The sequence below is a fragment of the Chionomys nivalis genome, chromosome 5 (genome assembly GCF_950005125.1).
Source record: "Chionomys nivalis chromosome 5, mChiNiv1.1, whole genome shotgun sequence".
In the NCBI taxonomy this organism is placed as follows: domain Eukaryota; kingdom Metazoa; phylum Chordata; class Mammalia; order Rodentia; family Cricetidae; genus Chionomys; species Chionomys nivalis.
Genome location: NC_080090.1, coordinates 29,956,276 through 29,977,522, shown reverse-complemented (window position 1 = coordinate 29,977,522; position 21,247 = coordinate 29,956,276). Strand labels below are relative to the sequence as shown.

General features: G+C 35.4%; 1 protein-coding gene across 3 annotated transcripts in view; it reads left to right on the top strand.

The window, feature by feature from the left end:
• Positions 1-21,247, top strand: part of Ankrd28 (ankyrin repeat domain 28) — a 142,748-nt gene that overhangs the window by 100,912 nt on the left and 20,589 nt on the right. For 2 of the 3 annotated variants that reach the window (XM_057769368.1, XM_057769367.1), the window contains exons 9-16: positions 5,573-5,651; positions 7,489-7,603; positions 9,498-9,580; positions 11,181-11,244; positions 12,754-12,822; positions 15,015-15,155; positions 18,903-19,014; positions 21,056-21,082. In XM_057769368.1, coding sequence (XP_057625351.1) covers positions 5,573-5,651; positions 7,489-7,603; positions 9,498-9,580; positions 11,181-11,244; positions 12,754-12,822; positions 15,015-15,155; positions 18,903-19,014; positions 21,056-21,082 — 690 coding nt within the window. Of the gene's footprint in view, positions 1-5,572; positions 5,652-7,488; positions 7,608-9,497; positions 9,581-11,180; positions 11,245-12,753; positions 12,823-15,014; positions 15,156-18,902; positions 19,015-21,055; positions 21,083-21,247 lie in introns of those variants that run through there. The other variant, XM_057769369.1, reaches the window with a different exon arrangement.

The following is a 21,247-nucleotide window of genomic DNA, read 5'->3' as shown; positions in this document are numbered from 1 at the left end:
AAACAATATTCATAACACAGACCATCCAGAATTAAAAAGACATTCTGGTAAACTTAAGAACATGAATAAGGCCAGACATGGTGGCGCACACCTTGAATCCAAGTGTCTGGAGGTAGAGGTAGGTGGATCTCTGAGTTGAGGCAAGCAGAACTACACATTGAGACCCTGTCTCTACTACTACCCCCTCCAATAAAAGAACATGGATAAATCTCTAAAATACTATGCTGAATCAGATAAAGAATTTAATACATTTTCCATCTATGCAAGATTCTAGAATAGATGGAATTCTGCTTATTTGGAGTTCCAGAATTTATAGTCAGAAGGAAAATAACAGATCAGTTGTTGCCCATGGGAAGGAAGGATCGCCTGGGCAAGGGGCATGAGGAGACCTTACAGGGTAACAGTGCTGCTTTGTTCTTGGAAGGCATTGTGTAATGTAGATACGCACTTGTGGAATAGCACCAGGGTTCTTAAGACTAGTGCGCTTCGTATTGTGTCAGCTTTCTGTTAGAAGGAACCAATAACTTCGTCTTACACGATGTTGAATATTGAATGATACACCCTGATTGTCACATTGTGATGACAGCTGTGACTAACGCTAAAGCATTAAATAATTGTATCGATAATGTGATTAAAAATACGGGGTTAAATGTTGGTGATAGAATTCAGATATGTATTTGGATATTCATGCTGTAGTACTGTTTTGAAATTGTTCTCATTTCTGAAATTTCTGTTATAAAATTTTTCATAGTGTTAGGATGATTATCTTTTTACACATAAAGAATAGTCGTTTGACTATTTGTTCATAATTGCTTTCAGGAGTAAGCATTTTAGAAATATGTTAAAATTCAGGGCTCAAAATAAATTTATTTTCACTGTGTAATTCTGTGAGAAACATCAGTAACCAATATTTCAAGCATTATTATTTCATAGTATATAATTGTTTTACATTGTTAAAGATGTCTTTTCACTGTTTCTTCCTGTATTCATTCATCAGTTTATCACTTAAAGTACTGATAAACCCTATCTTGTGTTATGAAGAAAACCACAATCAATCAAATTTGAATCTTGTAGGATTAGTAGAAATTTATAAGCTTAAAAATAATGTTTATGGAGAATTTTAGCTCCTTCTGAACATGGATGTACATGAACACTGCCTTTCCTAACTGAGAATACTAACCTACACAAGAGAAGTGAAGCACCATTGAGTCTAGTGGGAGTTAGTTCATTCTCTTCTCTTTCAACTGAGACAATTTTATTTACTTCACACTCAAGGAAGGAAGACCAGAAAGTATCACTTAAGAGCCTCTATTACGCTTCAGGCTAAGCTGTCCTTTTTAATTTCTTTTAAATTATCTTACTATTTTATGTATATGGATATTTTGTTTGCATATACGCCTTTTACCCATGGAGGCCAGGAATGGGAGTCAGATCCCTTGGAACTGGAATTACAATTGTGAGTCACCATGTGGTTGCTGGGAATCAAACTGGGACCGCCGGAGCGCTTAGTTGCTGAGCCATCTCTCAAGCCTCTAGGCTATCTTTTTAAAGAAGTCACCTCTAGGGAGTGTAGAAATACTAAGCTAGCAGGCCTGGGAACTCTAGGCCAGTGATAAACCCTCTCTTAAAAAACAAAGTGCGTGGCGCTTGAGGAACAACCATATGTTGTTCTTTGGCTTCCATGCATATACCTTCATTTGTACACAAAAACGTGCAAAATTTATACATTTAAAGAAAAGTATAATGATGCACACTATAATCCTAACACTTGGGAGCTAAGGGATGGTGATTTTGAGGCCACTGTGAGGTATATAGCAATATCCTGTCTCAGTTAAAAAGAAAACATACATGTATGCATGTATATGTATGTTTTCAATCCTCAAGTCTATGACAGCCTAAGAAGAACCAGCTTCTGGCTATAGGCAGGGTTAAAAGGAAAAATTCACTGCATTATGAAGTTAAAACCTTTTTCTATCCGAGGGATTTTTTTTTCTTAGAAAAAAATGACACATTCACACCTTTGCTCTTGGATTCCTTCTTTATTCTCACACGTTGCCTTCTCTTGGGATGTTACAGTGTTACATTCTCTGCTTTCTCAATTCTATCTCTCATTTTAGCTCTGTCTTTACTCTTTTTTTTCTCAGTTTTGTTTATTGATATTTATTGAGCTCTACATTTTTCTCTGCTCCCCTCCCTCTTTCCTACCCTTTCAACCCTCCCCCAAGGTCTCCATGCTCCCAATTTACTCAGGAGATCTTGTCTTTTTTTACTTTCTACTTCCCATGTAGATTAGATTTCTATAAGTCTTTCTTAGTATCCTCATTGTTGTCTAAGTTCTCTGGGATTGTGGTTTGTAGGCTGGCTTTCTTTGCTTTATGTTTAAAAACCACCTATGAGTGAGTACATGTGATCATGTAGTAATTTTGGGGGAGAGATTAACAACTGTCCTAAAAAGCAAGAGAATTCAACTTATAAAGAGAACTAACTGGATCCTTCCTCGCATTGTACCGGGCACATCAATAACTAGAGCCTCTACATTCTATACTGATGCAAATAAATCAGGAAAGGTAGGTTATAAATCAGAAAATTTAAGTAAATGGATCAAAGCCCTTACAAAAGTCAGAATTACATGTGATTCTAAGGGATTTTAAAGAACCTCTCAACATAATTGCCGATTTGCAATATGCAGAAATAGTTGTTTTGTATATTAATTGCTTACTCAATAAATATTTATTTCTTGGGTCTCCAAGGGAGTTAAAGACTAGATAGTTACAGTTTTCTTGTTTACCAGATGCAGAAAGCAAATTAAGATAGAAAGTAAATTAGGTACAAGACTTTGGACTCACCAAGATGGCATAGATAATATAGTATTTCCCAAAATAATGGAGTATTTCCCCTGAATTTGTCAAATGCAAATGGACTAGACATTGTTGATGTATTTATTGCCTTATATTTTATATATATATATATTGTACTTATTGTGCATAGTTTTTCTTATATTAGAGCCTTTTTATTTTAGACAAAAAAAAAGGGGGAAATACATTAGTATATTATTTGTGTTTTAATAAATAAACCTTGCCTAAAGATCAGAGGGCAAAGCATTCACCATAGTCAGTCATACAAGTCAGGGAGTGGTAGCACACACCTTTAATCCCAAGACTCAAGAGACAAAGGCAGGTGGATCTGTGAGTTTAAGGCCACCGTGGACTACACAAGATCTATCCAGAAACAGATCCAGGTGATGGTGGTTCACATCTTTAATCTCAGTGTATGGGAGTCACACACTTTTAATCCCAGCACTAGGGAGGTAAAGATAGGAGTCATATGGCTGGGCAGAGAGAGAAATATAAAGGGGAAGAGACAGGAACTCACTGGACTGTAGAGTTTGAGGATTTTGGAAAACAGGATCTTGCCCTTTTGGTCTGAAGATTGGGTAAAGGTCAAAGGTCTCTAGTTATTGACTGCTTTGCTTTTTTGATCTTCAGGTTGAACCACAATATATGGCTCTGCGTTTTTATTATTCGTCCTACACTAAAAGAATCTCCATGTTTTTCTCCAATTTAGAGAGAAATAAGTGTGCTCTCTTACTATTATTAAGCTGTACTTTTCAACTGCTAATCTTAATCTCTTTTTCCTTGTATATTTATAATACTTTCTATAATCAGTTTGTAGAAAGTAAAAATATTCTAGCTAATGTTTTGTATAAGCTTATTATCTTGTTAGCTAGAAGACAAAATGGAATTCTTGAATCTTAGACTGTATGTTTCCTCACTTATAAAACAAATAATTTTATATTTTTATATAAATTTTGTTATATGTATGCACTTAAGGTATGTACATGTACGTTCCTGCATGTGGAGGTTAAAGGACAACTTGCAGGATTAGGTTCTCTCCTTCCCTCATACGTGTCCAGAGAGCAAACTCAACTCCTCAGACTTGGCAGGAAAGTCCTTTTCCCAGTAGGCCAACTCACTGGCCTGAAAATGATAGTATCTTTATCATAGGGTTGTGAGGATTAAATGACTGCATATAAAGACTATTTCAAATTTTACCTAAAATATGTTTATAATACTTAAAAATGTTATCTGAAGTCACATCTTTCTAATTTCACTGTATTATGAATGCTGTTTACATTATACATTATTATTTTCTTTGTTTTTTTGTCTCCAAAAAAATGGCTGTAAAATATCAACACTGAGTTGAAATTTGCCACATAGTAAACATTTTTGAAAACATGAAACCAGAATGCTTCTGTGAAATAGCTTTGTGCCTTTTTGTCCTCCTAATTAAAGGAATAAAATAACAAGTTATAGATATGATATGCAAGTGGTTTACAGAGGTTGTTATATTTTGACTGTGCAGCATACCTAAGATATAGATAATATTATCCTCATTTTCAGTTGAGGAAATAAAAACTCAAAAGTTAGGGAACTTGTCCCAGTTCTTGTTATGAGAGTCAGAGCTAAGATTTATTGATGTTGCTGTGGTTCCGGAGTCTCTATGTGTACATACTTTCTCATCCTTTCTTCCAGTGCCTCCAGATTATTAGAAATCCCTCAAGGTTACTAGATGGTTTATGCTTCAAAAAAAAATCATAAAATTAACAAAATAAGCTGGGCATTGTAGTGCATTCCTATAATCCAAGCTCTTGGGAGGCTGAGATGGAAGGATAACAAGTTCAAAAACATTCTGGGTTATGTAGTGAATTTTAGGTAACATAAAATTCCTCTCCCAAAACAAGGTAGCAAAATTATACAATCAAACACTTGGATAACTATTTGTGTCCATATAGCAGGAAAGGTTTTACAGAGTTAATATAAACTTGGAGCATTTGTTACAGTGTATGTATAGAAGGCATACTGCATGGTACTCAAGGATTAGAGTGCAAAACAGGTTCTTTCCTTTGTATAGTTTAACTCACCACAAGATTTTAGACATGAAAAGATATTATTTAACTAGGAAGAAAATATCACATCAGTCAGGCATTGTTTTTCTCATTTTGAATTTCTTCTAAATTAGAAATTCTTCTAAAATAGAAATGCACAGCCAGCCAACCTGATTATCTTAAACAATTCAAGAAAATAGCTAACAATATTGATTACAAGTAATTATAAACAAATTAAGACATTGGTTTTTTAAATGACTAATAGTGACTAAAGATGAGAGGGTTCTGGATTTCATTAAAGGAAAGCATTGGTGAAAGTTTGAATGTTAAACTTGGGAAGCCCATTGTGACTCTATCACTTGAGGTTATGGTGTACTTGGTTGAATCATTTAATATCCTGTGTTTTAATTTTCTGACCTGAAGAAATAAGAATGCTAAGATTATACTCTACAGTGCCATACAGGATTTGTATAAATAGTAATCATGGGAGTTTTGTGTGTTTTTGATTTGATTTACATTAAAATGAAAAAGCCAATTCAATTCATTCTTTGAAAAGGTGGTTTAACCTCTGGAAAATGTAATTCTTGAGTAACATTTATAAAATTTATATAAGAAGGTATCTAAATTACAACTGAAGAATGCACATCCTGGTACAGCATAGTAAACAATTTTTTGTTATTATTTCAGAGTAAAGATGGGAAAACCCCACTACACATGACTGCTCTCCACGGTAGATTCTCCAGATCACAAACCATTATCCAGAGTGGTAAAAAGTATTTCTGTTTGTTTCTTTTATTTCTTCAATGTAGTTTTTTGGTTTTTATTTTTAATCTACATAGTGAATGGCACTGTGGAATTGCCGTAGCAGTGTATATACTGTTAAAATTTTATTTTAAATCTCTTAAAAATCAGTAGAGGCTAAAATACCATGAATACATATCATTCATAGTTACTTCTATTCTTCTGAATTATTAATTTTATTTCTTCTCTTTTGAGTAGATAGGAAGGGAGAAGTCTCCCTGCACAGTTTTGGCGACCTTGAATTCATAATCCTCTTACTACATAACACCACCTTGCCCAGCTATGAATTCTATTTCTATAGCAATTAGGGTCGACCTTTTTCTTTTTCGTTATTGCTAATTGGAAAACCGCTTTTTTATGTATATTTTTAATATGTGCTTTGTTTTTTTTTTCTATTTGAATGCTTTGAAATGAACTCCTTTTAAGGTTTTAGTTTAATCTCTGCACTTTATTCTCTTATGTTTGAATTATTTCTAGGTAAATTAAACTTTTTAGTATTTTTTATGGCTATTAATGTAAATCTGTTTCTTAGACCATGTTCTAAAGGAGTGTTTGTTAATAGTTCTTAATATATAATTTTTATTAAAGGTTTTATTGTTCTCTGTAAGATTTTGTTTCTTTTTATTTTATATACATGAATATTTGCCTGGATGTCTGTCTCTGCACCACATGTATGTGATGCACATGGTGACCAGAAGAAGGGGTCAGGTTCCCTGGGACTCTGATTACAGACAGTTGTAAACTTTGATATTGGTGCTGGGAAGTGAACCCAGCTCTTTGGGAAGAATATCCTATACTCTTAACCAATTAGCCATTTCTCCAGCTGCTTGTTGGCATTTAAAAAAAAAAAGTTCTGTTGGGTGGTGGTGATGTACACTTTTAATCCCAGCACTCGGGAAGAAGAGACAGGCAGATTTCTGTGAGTTCGAGGCCAGCCCAGACTACAGATTAAGTTCCAGGATGGACTCCGAAGCTATACAGAGAAGCCCTGTCTCGAAAAAAACAAAACAGAAAAACAACAACACAATCTTTTATATGTATATATTGGTTAATGTGTTTGAGAAAGAGAGTGAAAGAAAGGCATACAGATGCTATAGTGGACATGTAGGGATCAGAGAACAGCTACAGATGTTAATCCTTCCCTTCTACCTTGTTTAAGTTAGAATTTTATGATGTTAGCTGCAGACTGCTGTCTCATTCATGGGCTTCCCTTCCAGGGATTCTTTTATTCCTACCTCCTAACTCATCATTTGGGCATTTGACTTACAGATGGGTGCTACCATACCCAACTTTACATGAATTCTGTTACTCATGTTTAATAGCAGGCATTTGGCCCACTGAGCCATCTCAAGAACCCCTTTGTTTTTTGTTCCTAGAGTTCTGCAAGGGGAAATAACAATAACAGTGATCATGATGATGATGATGACATCAACAGCAACAATAATAATAGATCCTTGACCCAAAGATTTATAGAGTACTGTGTATGAGCAGTCGACTTTATGAAACATGGGATAGCTCTTAAGTACTGCTCTAAAGCAGTATGTTTACATAGTGGTCTTTAGACTCACTGCACCCTAGAACTCTTTCTACTAGTTTAAAATATGTTTAAGTCCTATTCTCAATTTACAAAACTGTTTTAAATTTGCAGTTGATAACCCCAAGTAAACATGGTTTAAAATGAAATTAATTAGAATTGCTATATCCATTAGTTTATACTTAAGCATCTTTTTGTTACGTTGCATTTCACGGTGTTGACCAATCTCTATATAATCTAGTGTCTGACACTATGTCCTTCTTCATAGGAGCTGTAATTGACTGTGAAGATAAGAATGGAAACACCCCTTTGCATATAGCAGCCCGGTATGGCCACGAGCTGCTAATCAACACTCTTATTACAAGTGGTGCTGACACTGCAAAGTAAGCAGTACTTACAGAGCTGGTAATTGCTGTCTGGGGAAGCACAGAAGCAAGTGTGCAGAGTTTTGTAGAGATTTCAAGTGGGAGTGTGCGTTTTTGTCTTCAACAATGTAGTCATTGGCTTCTTTGTTTGCTTTCTTCTTACCTTTTATCCTGACACTGGTATATCTTATATGTTTTATATATAATTTTGAGTAGCCAGTGTGGCATATTTTTATATTTCTGTTCATTTTTTCTCCAGCATAAATAATACATGGTTTTGATAAGAAACTTAACTTTTATGATCCCTTTACTTTTCAGTCGAGAAGTTATAAAATTGTACACACCAAATGCTTTTCTTGGACCATCTATAGACAGTGATTTCAGACTGTGCTGTGCAGAGCCCAGGGAGTCCCTAGTTGCTGATACAAAGGGGTCCCTGTCCCCCAGCCCCATCCTATTTAAGTTGCCCTGTACATTTTTAAAATATACATGGACCCAAAGAAAAACATATAGGCATCCTCCTGAACAGTAACCTTCATCAGGCGATGAAAGGAGACAGATACAAAGACCCACATTGGAGCACCGGACTGAAATCTCAAGGTCCAAATCAGGAGCAGAAGGAGAGAGAGCATGAGCAAGGAACTCAGGACCACGAGGGGGGCACCCACACACTGAGACAATGGGGATGTTCTATCGGGAACTCACCAAGGCCAGCTGGCCTGGGTCAGAAAAAGCATGGGATAAAACCGGACTTGCTGAACATAGCGGACAATGAGGACTACTGAGAACTCAAGAACAATGGCAATGGGTTTTTGATCCTACTGCACGTACTGGCTTTGTGGGAGCCTAGGCAGTTTGGATACCCCTCTTACTAGACCGGGATGGAGGTGGATGGTCTTTGGACTTCCCACAGGGCAGGGAACCCTGATTGCTCTTAGGGCTGACGAGGGAGGGGGACTTGATTGGGGGAGGGAAATGGGAGGTGGGGGTGGGGAGGAGGCAGAATTCTTTAATAAATAAATAAATAAATTTTAAAGAATAAAAAATAAATAAAAAATCCAAAAAAAATATACATGGTTTTATATACTATGAAAGTCAAAACCATAATTATATTGGTATTTCTAATTTTTATGTCATTTATATGTATTAATGAACAAATTGTAAACTTTTTATGTATTATAGATGATATGCTGTGTACATTTTTTTTATTTAAAATATACGTGTTTGCTGATATATAGACACTTTAGGTTTTTCAGATGTTTATACAACTTGGGTTTACAGGATTTAATTTTATTGTATAAGGATACATACAATATTCTCCTTACTTGCAATCAAGTTGCTTTCAAATTTTTACTATTATAAAATGACCGAGATGAACATTCTTGAGCCCAGCACCTTGCAGAAATGATTTTAAATTGTGAAGTGAGGTGGGGAAGAAGTTTTGCTTCATGAGGAAATACCTGGAAATATTTTGGTTGTGGAGAAAAGTATCAATAACATAACCCAAAGGTGCTGCTAAGCATTTGACATTAGAATATAGACCTCATAAATACACCATGAGTCTTGGTGATTGGTGGTGTTACACACCTTTAATCCCAGCACTTGGGAGAGAGAGGCAGGCAGATCTCTGTGAGTTCGAGGACAGTCAGGCCTATACAGAGAAACCCTGTCTTGCAAAACCAAAAAATAAAATAGTCTATTATGGTGCTAGTATTAAGGTTAGAAAGATAAGCTTTGGGAAAATATAGCTGGGTAATTAGTTTTACCACTTTTCAATGACTGGCCAGACTTTCTCCAAAGTAATAAGAGATTTCTTTTCACCTAATTTTTACTTTAGTAAATTTTTTTATAATAAATATATTTATATTATTTTTTCATGTGTTTAATGAAGTTTCTGTCCTATTAATTTAAGGCGTGGTATACATGGAATGTTCCCACTTCATTTGGCAGCCTTAAGTGGTTTTTCAGACTGCTGCAGAAAACTTCTTTCTTCAGGTAAGTGGAACCTTCTCAGACCAGTTTGTTTGTGCGTGCTTGCTCACACATTCTCTCTCACCCTTCACAGTTATCAGCTCTGAGAAATGCTTTATTCTTATAGTTGATTCTCTTTGTTAGTTGGAGACATGGGGTGTGAAGTCTATAGGGCAGCTTCTATCTAGTGATGGTAGTCTCTTAACTTGCCCTATTTAACTTGTTCTAGAAGCAGTATACCTTAATTGGCATGTTTCTTCATTTTGAGAGTTAAAAGTCATAATCTTATAGGCTCATGAAATTATTAATTTATTGTTAATACTTAGTTTAAAATGCTATAACTGTAGTCGGCATGGATTTTTTTTCGTATTACTGCAAACTATGATTGTTATTAAGTGCAATAAATTACTGACTGTATAGGATTTGTTTTTAAATTACTTTGTATTTCTTAGAATATAAGAACGTTAAACATTTAACACTCATGTTTACTGAAATAAATTAATGAGGTTTCAGTGAAAATATTATAGAGTGAGACAGATACTCTTCTGAGGTTTGGGGACTCTGCTTGTTGGGATGTATGTACAATACATTTTTATTTGAGTAACTTCATTATTGTGGTTGTTTTATTTAAGTCTGGATCAACATGTATTCATATGAAACTGTCCATTTCACTTTCATGAAAAGGAACATTAAAATCTCTTCTCAGTATTAATAATAGCCATATGGAACAAAGTACATGTCTTTTTATTTTGGAAGGGAGGGAGATGATGAGTGGAGAGTGTGTAAAGCCCAGGCTGACCTTGAATTTGCAATTCTCCTGTTTCTGCTTCCCAAGTGTTCAGATGACAGGTGTGTACCATCATGTCTGATTAAAATGCTTTATTGAGATATTTGTGTATAATACACTTCTAAATTCACTTATTTAATGTATACAGTTCAATATTTATAATACGTTTGTGGGGGTATATAACCATGAATTTCATCCATTGTGGAATATCTTTAATTCCTTTAATAGAAATTCCGTTAGCATAATGTGGTATATTAGTTATCACTCATACAATTTCTATAGAATTACCCAACAAAATCTTTTATGACTAGCATTTTGCGTTTCATGATCTTAAGGGTTCTGTTTGTGTCATTTCTTTTTCTTGTTGACTATTATCCCCAATGCTCCCTATAGCCTTTTAGAGATTAGAGTGGTTTGCTTGCTTGCTTGCTTGCTTGCTTGTAACAGGTTTTATACCATGTTGCCAAGGCTAGTCAAGACTCAGAGTAGTGATCCTCCTGCCTTAGTCTTCTGTGTGACTGGGACTATGAGACTGAAGGTATGAGCCATCATTCCTGGCATATATAGCCTTTCAGACAAGCAATATAGCGCTTGTAAAATTACCAAACTTTTAGTGGAATTTTTTTGTAATATTGTACATTACTAGTCTTTTTCTTTATATATTTTTGTACTTGTTAAGAATATATGCTAAATAAATGAATGAATGAATGAATGAATATATAAGTTTGCTTAAGATTGAAAAGAACAATGTGATATATATTTTCAATAATACTATCTTAATGCAAAGTAATACATCTATGATATTATATGAGAGAAGATATGTATTCATTCTTACAGGATTTGACATAGACACCCCAGATGATTTTGGCAGGACCTGTCTACATGCAGCTGCAGCTGGAGGGTATGTTAATAGTATTTTTATTTCTTTTATGAAGAGAGTATTAGATTATACACTTAGCATCCCAAGAGCATCTGGGTTCATTCCAGAAATCTCGAGAGACAGATGCCAGTCATGAAGGCTATCTATCTCTTTGTTCCTCTTTATTAGTTCTGAGTCCCCACATAATAGAAACTGAAACATACCTGGAGTTTAACAAAAGACAGTCCAGGGCAGCAAAAGTTACCCCACCCCCCCATCGCCTGTTGGCCATATTTCAACTAAGTCATGAGTGTTAAGTCAGAAAGAACAAACCTACAAAAGAAAGAGAAAATAATCCCTATATAAATAAAGATGTTCATGAAATGATGAGAACATTCAAAATATTAAAAGTATTGTTTAGTGTTCTAAATAATACTGTGTACTCCACTGTAAATGGTACTTTAAAAATTGTATCCTCAGAAAAAAAATGTTGATGTTATAGTTATGTATTGGCTCAGAAGAAATGTGATTAGAATATTTTAGACTAAATTTTATTTATATTATTTTAGTTTAGGGTGTATGTGTGTGTGTGTCCCTATTTTTGAGACAGAATCTTGCTGTGTAGCCAAGTCTCCAACCTCAGCCTCTGAAGTGTTGGAATTATAGGCACACAACACCCTCCTTGTTTGGATTAAGTTTTAAGAAACACTGTAGGGAAAGCTAGTCAATTAGTTCCATTGAATGACCAGAGGTCTTGGTCTCTGAAAACATTCTGTTATCTTACTGCTTCTGATAAGTTAGATTTGTGTAAAGCCATTTAATATCACAAAGGACATTTTGTGAGCATTTTATTTCTAGTGATAATTCCTTAATATTTCCGTTATTTCAAAGAACAAATGTGCTGAACCAAGAATGCCACCATGCAAGTCTAAGTTATAAAGATGAACTGAGAGCATATGTGACTCACTCCCTTGTTCTTCTAAGGTCACCAGAGGACATTTCAGTTAAAACCTAATCTGTGTATAACTTGCCTACGGAAGTCAACCGGCATGGTTTCCATTGTAATATACAAAGTTGTTCAGGTTTATAAAAATTAAGTTATAATAATAAATTATGTAAGCAGGTCCTACAATTTTAACAAAGGTTCATCTAAATAAACAATGAAAATATAGGAGAGTGGGGGAGATTAATTTACTATTATGTGCTTTAAGGGTATAAGAATTTTTTGTTGTTTTTAGTTCATTTTAATTGAGTATTTTTAAACTCCTTGAATTTAAGACATTTAAATATAAGTGTTGGTTTCGTACAAATCTCTTAGAATTGTTTACAAAGTGATCTTCCTTTTCTACAGAAATATAGTTGACTTATTTCCTTTGTGCCAGTATATGCACATAACTTTTTAAAGTGCTAAATATAATAAATTTTAATGTTTTATTCTTCATAAAATGTAATTATCATTTAAAAATATTCATTTATGCTTATTTAAGCCTACCATTTTTATTATAAAATCACTGATAATTATACTTTCAAACTTTTTTTTTCTCTGATTAGAAATTTGGAGTGCCTAAACCTTCTGTTGAATACTGGTGCAGACTTCAACAAAAAGGATAAATTTGGGAGGTAATCGGTTATATGACTCAGTTAAAGCTAGGTGAAATTTGCTTACTTAATGGCTTCCTGGGCCTTTAACTGACCTCTAAGATTTACATTTATGTGTCACACAGCATCTTTGGAGTTGTAGTTATGATTACTAGACTCTGAAGCAGACCTGGGGTTGTGACTTATCTTTCCAAGTGCACAGGATTGCATTTGATCCATAGCACTGCCAAAAGGAAAAGAAAAAGAGCACATGTGTACACCAGCCAGCTAAGTCAATGGGTTCTAAGTGTTTGTTGTCAGCCCCAGCTTTTTTGTTTGTTTGTCTGTGTAACCTTGGAGTCTATCCTGGAACTAGATTTTATAGACCAGGCTGGCCTCGAACTCACAGAGATCCGCCTGTCTCTGCTCCAGTGCTGAGTGCTGGGATTAAAGGCTTAAAGCCATGTGCCACTGCCCGGCAGCTCCAGTCTTTTAATTGGGTTCCCCTTACAGTCCTAGCCTCTGTCGTCGTCCCCCACCCACCCACCTTTTAAAGATTTTTTTTATTTTATGTGTGTAGTAGGTGTTTTACCTGCTTGTGTGTTCATGGAAGCCAAAAGAGGAAACTTCAAATCCCCTGGTACCAGAGTTAGAGATCATTATGAACACTGAACCAAGGTCCTCTGGGAATGCAGCCAATGCTCTTAACTGCTGAGCTGTCTCTCTAGCTCCTTATCCTTCTTGATATTAATTGTCCTCTTCCTATAATTTTGGCATAGAAACTTAAAACTACATGGTACCAGAGTGCCTTTACAAAATTCATAGTACCTAGAATTTTTCCAAGTCATCTTTTGTGAAAGTTTCTACTTCCTATACCTACTTACCACTACTAAAAGGAAAAAATAGGTTACAAATATGTGTGTAATTTTTCTCTTATACACATCCATATAACCCACTGAATACAGTCTGCAGGAAAACAGCTATAAAAGGACAAAGTCTCATTTCTAGCTTTGTTGTTACTAGCATTTGTAGTAGTAGCAGTTGAAGCTTTTATTATCTACTCCTATGTTTAGCAGGATTAGACACACAAAGTACATTAAAACCATTCAGGAAAGAATTAAATGCAGTTTGAATTTGTTTGAAAGATGTTGGTGGTAGCATAAGCAATATGTGTCAGCAGGTAAAAACTACAAAAGACTTGTGACGGGAAGGAGATGTGTAGGTTTGTATTAGTTTCTTGTAAGAGTGCCAATACAGAAGAAAAAGGAAGAATTGCGTATGGCAGGGAGTAAGAAATAAATAGAAGAAAATTAATTGCTGTTTGACCCCTTAATACTTGGAAGAATAAATGCACTAATAGAAGGAACAAATGGCCCACAGAATTAAGTTTAAAGCTATTTTTTTATTTGCAGTAATTTTTAAATTCCATACAACAAAAGAGAATTTTTGAATCATATCATATTCTGATATTAGGTTGAAAACTGTATTTCCAGTATTAACTCCATTTTAAAGATCTCTATAATAGCTGGGAATCATAGCACTTGCCTTTGATTCCAGCATTGGGAAATAGATCTGTATGAATTTAGGCCAGTCAGGGCTACATAGTGAGACCCTGTCTCAAACTAATAAATCAAAAATAGTATAATATCCAATAAAGCAAAATAATATTTTGGTATCATTTCCTTATAAATGTATTAGAGGGAAAGAATACACTGTGAAGAACTCTGAGGTGAAGTTACCATAATTTTTTTCTTTTAATGAAATCATAAAATCATCTTAGATTTATCATCTTGAAATAGTTTTGTTTAATAGAATTCTGTGTGATTTTAGTAATCAGAGAAAATAGTTATGATTATTCATAACTTTAGAGATTAAAACAACACATTAGCTTCTCTGAATAGGAAGTTAGTCTGGAAGCCTGCACCTAGCTTATGCTTGAGAGCTCTGGTGTTACTGCTGAAGCCTATGTGGAGTTGATAATGACCACTCTTGTTTGTGTCTGTGTTTTTCTTCTTCTCTTTTTCTCCTCAAGACATGGACTCAGGGGCATTTTTGTTAGTGTAAGGCAAACTTTATTAAAATAAAAGATTTTAGGTTTCTAAGCAGAATATAGAGGTTGTAATTGACTTGGGATTGTATTGTAACTAAATGTGTAGAACAAAGGTCAGCTATGCTTATGTTTACAAATGTATGTTCTTGACTTCTATATTTCCTGTGTTACTTGATCACAAAAGATCTCCACTGCACTATGCTGCTGCCAACTGCAACTACCAGTGCCTGTTTGCTCTTGTGGGATCAGGAGCAAGTGTGAATGACCTTGATGAAAGAGGCTGCACACCCCTGCACTATGCAGCTACATCAGACACAGATGGCAAGTAAGTATCATGTGGAAGGAGAAGAAGATTGTTATTTCTATAAATTGGCATCTTCATATGGGGACTGTTTTACTGCAAATGTTTGTTGCCTTTTTACATTTTTATTACCATTCCCTGAGTACACAGTTTGAAAAATGAAGACATTTCATAATTACTATTAAATCCTAGCTGTTGCTGTGTCCCAAGCATCTGGCCTTTAGTTGAAAAATCTGGTAGAGGATGGTCTTATTCTTCCTGCAAAACAGTGTTTGTTTGTTTGTTTGTTTGTTTTTTGTTTTTCATTACAAGGTTTCTCTGTGTAGCCCTGGCTGTCGTGGAACTCACTCTGTAGACCAGGCTGATCTTAATTTCAGAGATTTGTTTACCTCTGCCTCCTGAGTGCTGAGATTGACATATAGTAGGTACATATTGCTTGAATATTGTTAGATAGCAGACCGAGTAAATGTTGATCAAGAGTGGTGAGAAAAAAAGGGATAAGTGATATATAAACTGGCAAAAGAAATCCCGTTACCAGATCCATTTGTAGTGCCTCAGTATAAAATTTTTCTTCTTAGATTGAAATCCAGTGAAGACAGCAAATTATATCTTAAGTGTTTCTAGTATCACTCATGTGTCAGAGTCAATGAAGATTAAAAATGTTAGGAGGAACAGTTAGTTATTCCTAGGGAGCAATGCTAAAAACGTAGTTCTGGGAAGTTACAGTTAACATAGAAGCTTTTGTTTTTCGCTTTTTAAATCCTTTGCAAAATGTGTATAATTCAAGCTGGGGAGATGACTCAGTAAATAAACACTTGACCTCACAAAGTTGAGGACCTCAGAACCTATGTAAATCCAGATTAGTAGTAGACATCTGAAATTCTAACACTTGTACCTTGCTGTGGGAGTCAGATAAAGAATCCCGGAAAGTTCCCTAGCCAACTAGACTGAGATACATAGCCACAAACCACAAGAAACCTGTCTAATGGTAGAAATTAGGGCTGACACCCAGGGTTTTCTTCTGACTTCCATATACCTCCTATGACACACATAACCATACCCAAACGTGTGTGTGCATGTTTTATTATCTATTATTATTATTGTGAATGTATATTATAATGTATGTACACATGCTACAGTACACACATTTAAGTCAAGATAATTTTCAGGAGTCCAGTTTCCTTCTACTTGGGGATCCAACAGTTGAACTCACATTACCAGGCAATTCTTACTTGAAAAGATGACATTGATAGTATTTTGTGAGAGTAATTACTGAGAGGCCTAAGTGGTTTTAGGCTGTTCAACATTAAGGGAATAAAAGTTAGAAGCTGGGGAGATGGGTTTGTAGGTAAGAACAGCTTGCTGTGCAAGCGTGAGAGCCTGAGTTCTCCCTATCACCCATGTGAAAAATTAGACATGGCTACACACACCTGTAACCAGGTCTTGAGGTAGAAGGCAGAGACAGGAGGATCACTAGAGCTTGCTAGCCACTAGCCTAGCTGAAAAGTAGCAAGCTCCAGATTCGATGAGAAATCCTGTTTCAGGAATAAGGCAGAGAGTAGTAAAATGCCCTCTTCTGGTCTCTACATATGCATGGGTGTGCATTCCTACACACAACTTGTGTACGTATGCATAAATTGAAAAAAATAAGGTTAGCATCACAGTGTACATACCTACACATAGACACACATTAAGTTTTTAAAACTACAAAGCTAAAATACCTGGCTATCTTATGAATGTATAATGGCCATTATATGAATGAGTAAATAGCATCTTCTGCACACACGTGCAGACACCTTAATATGATACAATCTCTTGAGGTTGTGGGGTTGGCAGTCAGTACTCTTTGGGACCAAGTTTTAGCAAGTCCAGTTTTAGTCTTAATAGAACACTATTTGAATTAGCAGAACATGCTCTTATATACTGCTACTAGATAGTAGTTTGCAAATTTGTTATGTATGGCTTAACAGCTTACAAAACATTACACCAGCTGTAGATTGGATAATATCAGGTTGGTAAAGCTTTTGTGAGTTTTATATTGTTAGAAGCCTTGTATCATGAAGATTTAATGAAACATAAAAGCAGTATATTATAGTTACATAAAATTTTTATGCATTAATTTAGCCTGTACTTTGGAAACAAAATTAAGTTTTTAGGTTTAGAGAGTTAGACCAAGTTAAGAAAATGATAGTAAAGACAATTAACAGACTTACTGCCTGATGTGTAGTTGTATCTGACATATATAATAGCCCTGTTGTATGAAACCAGTGGTCATTTATACTTCTTCCCAAATAGTTATGTAAACGAGCCCTTTCATGTTAAAAGCCTGACAAAAAAACACAAGCAGTTATATCTTGGACATAATACTTACATTATATGATCATGCATATAAAAATTTTAATGACAAGAAGAGAACAATTTGTTAACAGAGGTTTCTGTCCTGCCGGTACCTCAGCCTTTTAGTCCCAAAGAAACACACAGAGGTCTATATTAATTATAAACTGGTTGTCCTATTAGCTCAGGCTTCTTATTAACTCTTGTAACTTATATTAGCCCATAATTCTTATCTGTTAGCCATGTGGCTTGGTGCCTTTTATAAGCAATGCATTCTCATCTTGCTTTCTCTGTACCTGGATCACGACTGCAGACTGACCATTTCCTCTTCCCAGAATTCTCCTGTTCCCATTGCTGCTTCCTGCCTGGCCACCCCACATATACTTCCTACCTGGCTTCTGGCCAATCAGCATTTTATTAAAATACAAGTAACAAATCTTTACAGGGTACAAGACTGTTGTCCCACAGCAACAATTACCAGGATTTAATCATTTGTTTAAAATGTAGGTGGAAAGGTCAGGCATGGTAGGAGGCAGAGGCAGGAAGATCTCTTAAGTTCGAACTAGCCTGATCTGTATAGAAAGTTCTAGGACAGCCAGATCTACATAGAGAAACCTTGTCCCAGATGTATAATTAAACAAAATGTAGGTGGATAACTATATAAAAAATATATTCAGTATTGAAAGTATATATAACAAAACTAATATGAAGCTCCAGCTTTCATTCCAAATGGTTATTCTTACTGTATAGTATAGGCAGACTTTTTTGTTCTACCAGCCACTCCCAAACAATCACATAGAGACTTATAAGCCTGACATTTATAATTAATAACTCAAAGCTAGCTCTTTGTTTTCTTTTGTTTGTTTGTTTATTGGTTTTTTTCCAGACAGTATTTATCTATGTAGCTTTGGTGCCTGCCCTGAAACTAGCTCTTACAGACCATGTTGGCCTAGAACTCACAGAAGTCTGCCTGCCTTTGCCCCCCAAGTGCTGGGATTAAAGGCATGTGCCGCCACCACCCAATTAGCTAGCTCTTATAACTTAAATTAACCCATTTATATTAATGTGTGTGCTGTCTTGAGGCTCTTTAATCTAATGTATATACTTCCCACCCTGTTCACTCTGTGTCTTATGGCGTCTCTTCGAGACTCCCCTCCTCCTTCTTCTTCACAACATTCTCTTCGTCTGTTCTCTCACCTGATCTTATCCTGCCTACCTATAGGTCCATCAGCTTCTTTATTAAACCATTCACAGTTATATATGTTCATGCAGTATAATAGAATATTCTACAGTATAGAAAAGTTTATTGAGTTTTATAGTCTTTCTTTAAACCTGGTTAATTTTGGCATGTGATTTTGTGGGTTTGTGGTATTTTTTTATAATAAAATATTTAAATGTAAAATTTGGAATTTTCATTTTTGTTGTTATTATATATAGGTGCCTGGAATACTTACTAAGAAATGATGCAAATCCTGGAATCCGGGACAAACAAGGATACAATGCAGTTCATTACTCAGCTGCTTATGGTCACCGTCTGTGTCTTCAACTGGTAAGATTTATGAATTCTCATGCAGAACTAGTGTGAGTTTTTTAGTTTAGTAATATAACTAAAATAAGACTAAGTAGTCCAGCAAACATTTAATTTTGTTCTTTAACATTTTCATACTCCATTTCCCTCTTAAATTCATAGTTGCTTCAGTAAGATACCTCTCATTCTCTAATTTCCTTTTGAAAAAGGAAAAATAGCAGTTTTAATTTCCTGCACTTGAGAGGCAGAGGCAGGTGGATCTCTGTGAGTTTGAGGCCAGCCTGGTCTATAATAACTAGTTCTAGGAAACCAACGGCTGTTACACAGAGAAAACCTGTCTCGAGAAACCAAACCAATCAACAACAAAAAGGAAAAACAAGCCACTGAATCCAGTGTGGTAGCACATACCTATAATCCTAATCCTTAAAAAACTAAGGGAGAAATATTGTAAATTTAGGGGTTGGTGAGATACTGTCTAAATGATAGTGCATTTCATCTCTTGAGGGGAGTCAGGCACAGTGGTACATCTCTGCGGTCCTACTTGGGAAGCTGAGGAAGGACACTGACTTGAATCCAGGACAACATAGTGAGAAACTTCCTAAAAAAAAAAAAAACAGATTAATCTTTGAAGAAGACTACGAAAATGTTGTGTTTCTTGAGATGGTCGCATATCGCAAGACTGGCCTCAAACTAGCTGTGTAACTGAGGATGACCTTGAACTTCTGAGCCTCCACATTCTGAATCCCGAGCTTGCACCATCCCACCTAGTTTTATGTGGTCTGGGGATTTAGTTCATGTGAGCACACTACCAACTGAGCTATATGCCAGCCTTCAAATCTTCGTATCATTCAACTTCTAGGTCTATTGCATTTATTTCTACCCCTTTAAATAAATATTTCTCCCCCCTTTTTAGTTTTATTGATTTATATTGAGCTCTATATTTTTCTCTGCTCCCCTCTCTACCTCTCCCCTCCCCTTCAACCCTCTCCCAAGGTTTCCAACTTACTCAGGAGATCTTGTCTTTTTCTACTTTCCTTGTAGATTAGATCTATGTTTGTCTCTCTTAGGGTCCTCACTGTTGTCTAAGTTCTCTGGGTTTGTGATTTGTAGGCTGGTTTTCTTTATGTTTAAAAACCACCTATGAGTGAGTACATTTGATGATTGTCTTTCTGGGTCTGGGTTACCTCATTCAAAATGTTTCCTGGCTCTATCCATTTTCCTGCAAAATTCAAGGTGTAATTCTTTTTTTCTGCTGTGTAGTACTCCATTGTGTACCACATTTTCCTTATCCATTCTTTAATCGAGGAGCATTTAGGTTGTTTCCAGGTTCTGGCTATGACAAACAATGCTGCTCTGAACATAGTTGAGCACATGTCTTTATGGCACGATTGAGCATCCTTTGGCTATAAACCCAAAGGTGGTATTACTGGGTCTTGGGGAAGGTTGTTTCCTAATTTTCTGAGAAATCGCTACACTGACATCCAAAGGGGCTGTAACCGTGTCTTACGTGAAAAAAATAAATCCCCTGAGAGAGTTACAATTCCCTCATGTGTTTAGAGAACTATGCAAAGTCCTTTTGTTTCCCAGTTCTTCTTAATAAAGGACAATCTGCTTTTGCAAAGGAAGTTTGAATTTCAACCATAGTCTTGTCCTGGAATATACATGATTCTTTGCCAAACTGGAAAGGAAGAAATGAGTTAAAATGTACTGCAGTGCATATACTTCTTGTTCAGGTCAAAGCTTCCTTTATAGACATGTATAAGCATTGCTTCCCTTCAGTAGGAAATAATACTCAAGGAAGGCATCTAAGAAGGTGAACATATTTCATGTAGCCATTATTATGCTACTGTAAAAATAACCCATAATTTCATAGGTTACTATGCATCTTTAGAATTAAATTATAGGCTTTGTATGTAGATTTGTTGTCTATGTAAAAGACTTCTCTTTGAAGGCAAAGAAATCATGGGTTTAAAACAGAAACTAACAGCCCTCTATCAATAAAAATGTTAAACATCTTAATATATATGAGTAACTTCATAAAATGTCATTTCTTTTATTTCAGATTGCAAGTGAAACTCCTTTGGATGTTGTAAGTATTAATTGATTCTGCCCCCCAAAAAAACATTTAAAATAGTGTATTTCTTTATTCTCATTAAAACTAAAGTTGGACATATTTTCACATCATACCCCTGATACCAAAGACAATGACAAGAATGTATATTCAAGAAAGGAAGGTATTTATTTGATGGAAGAA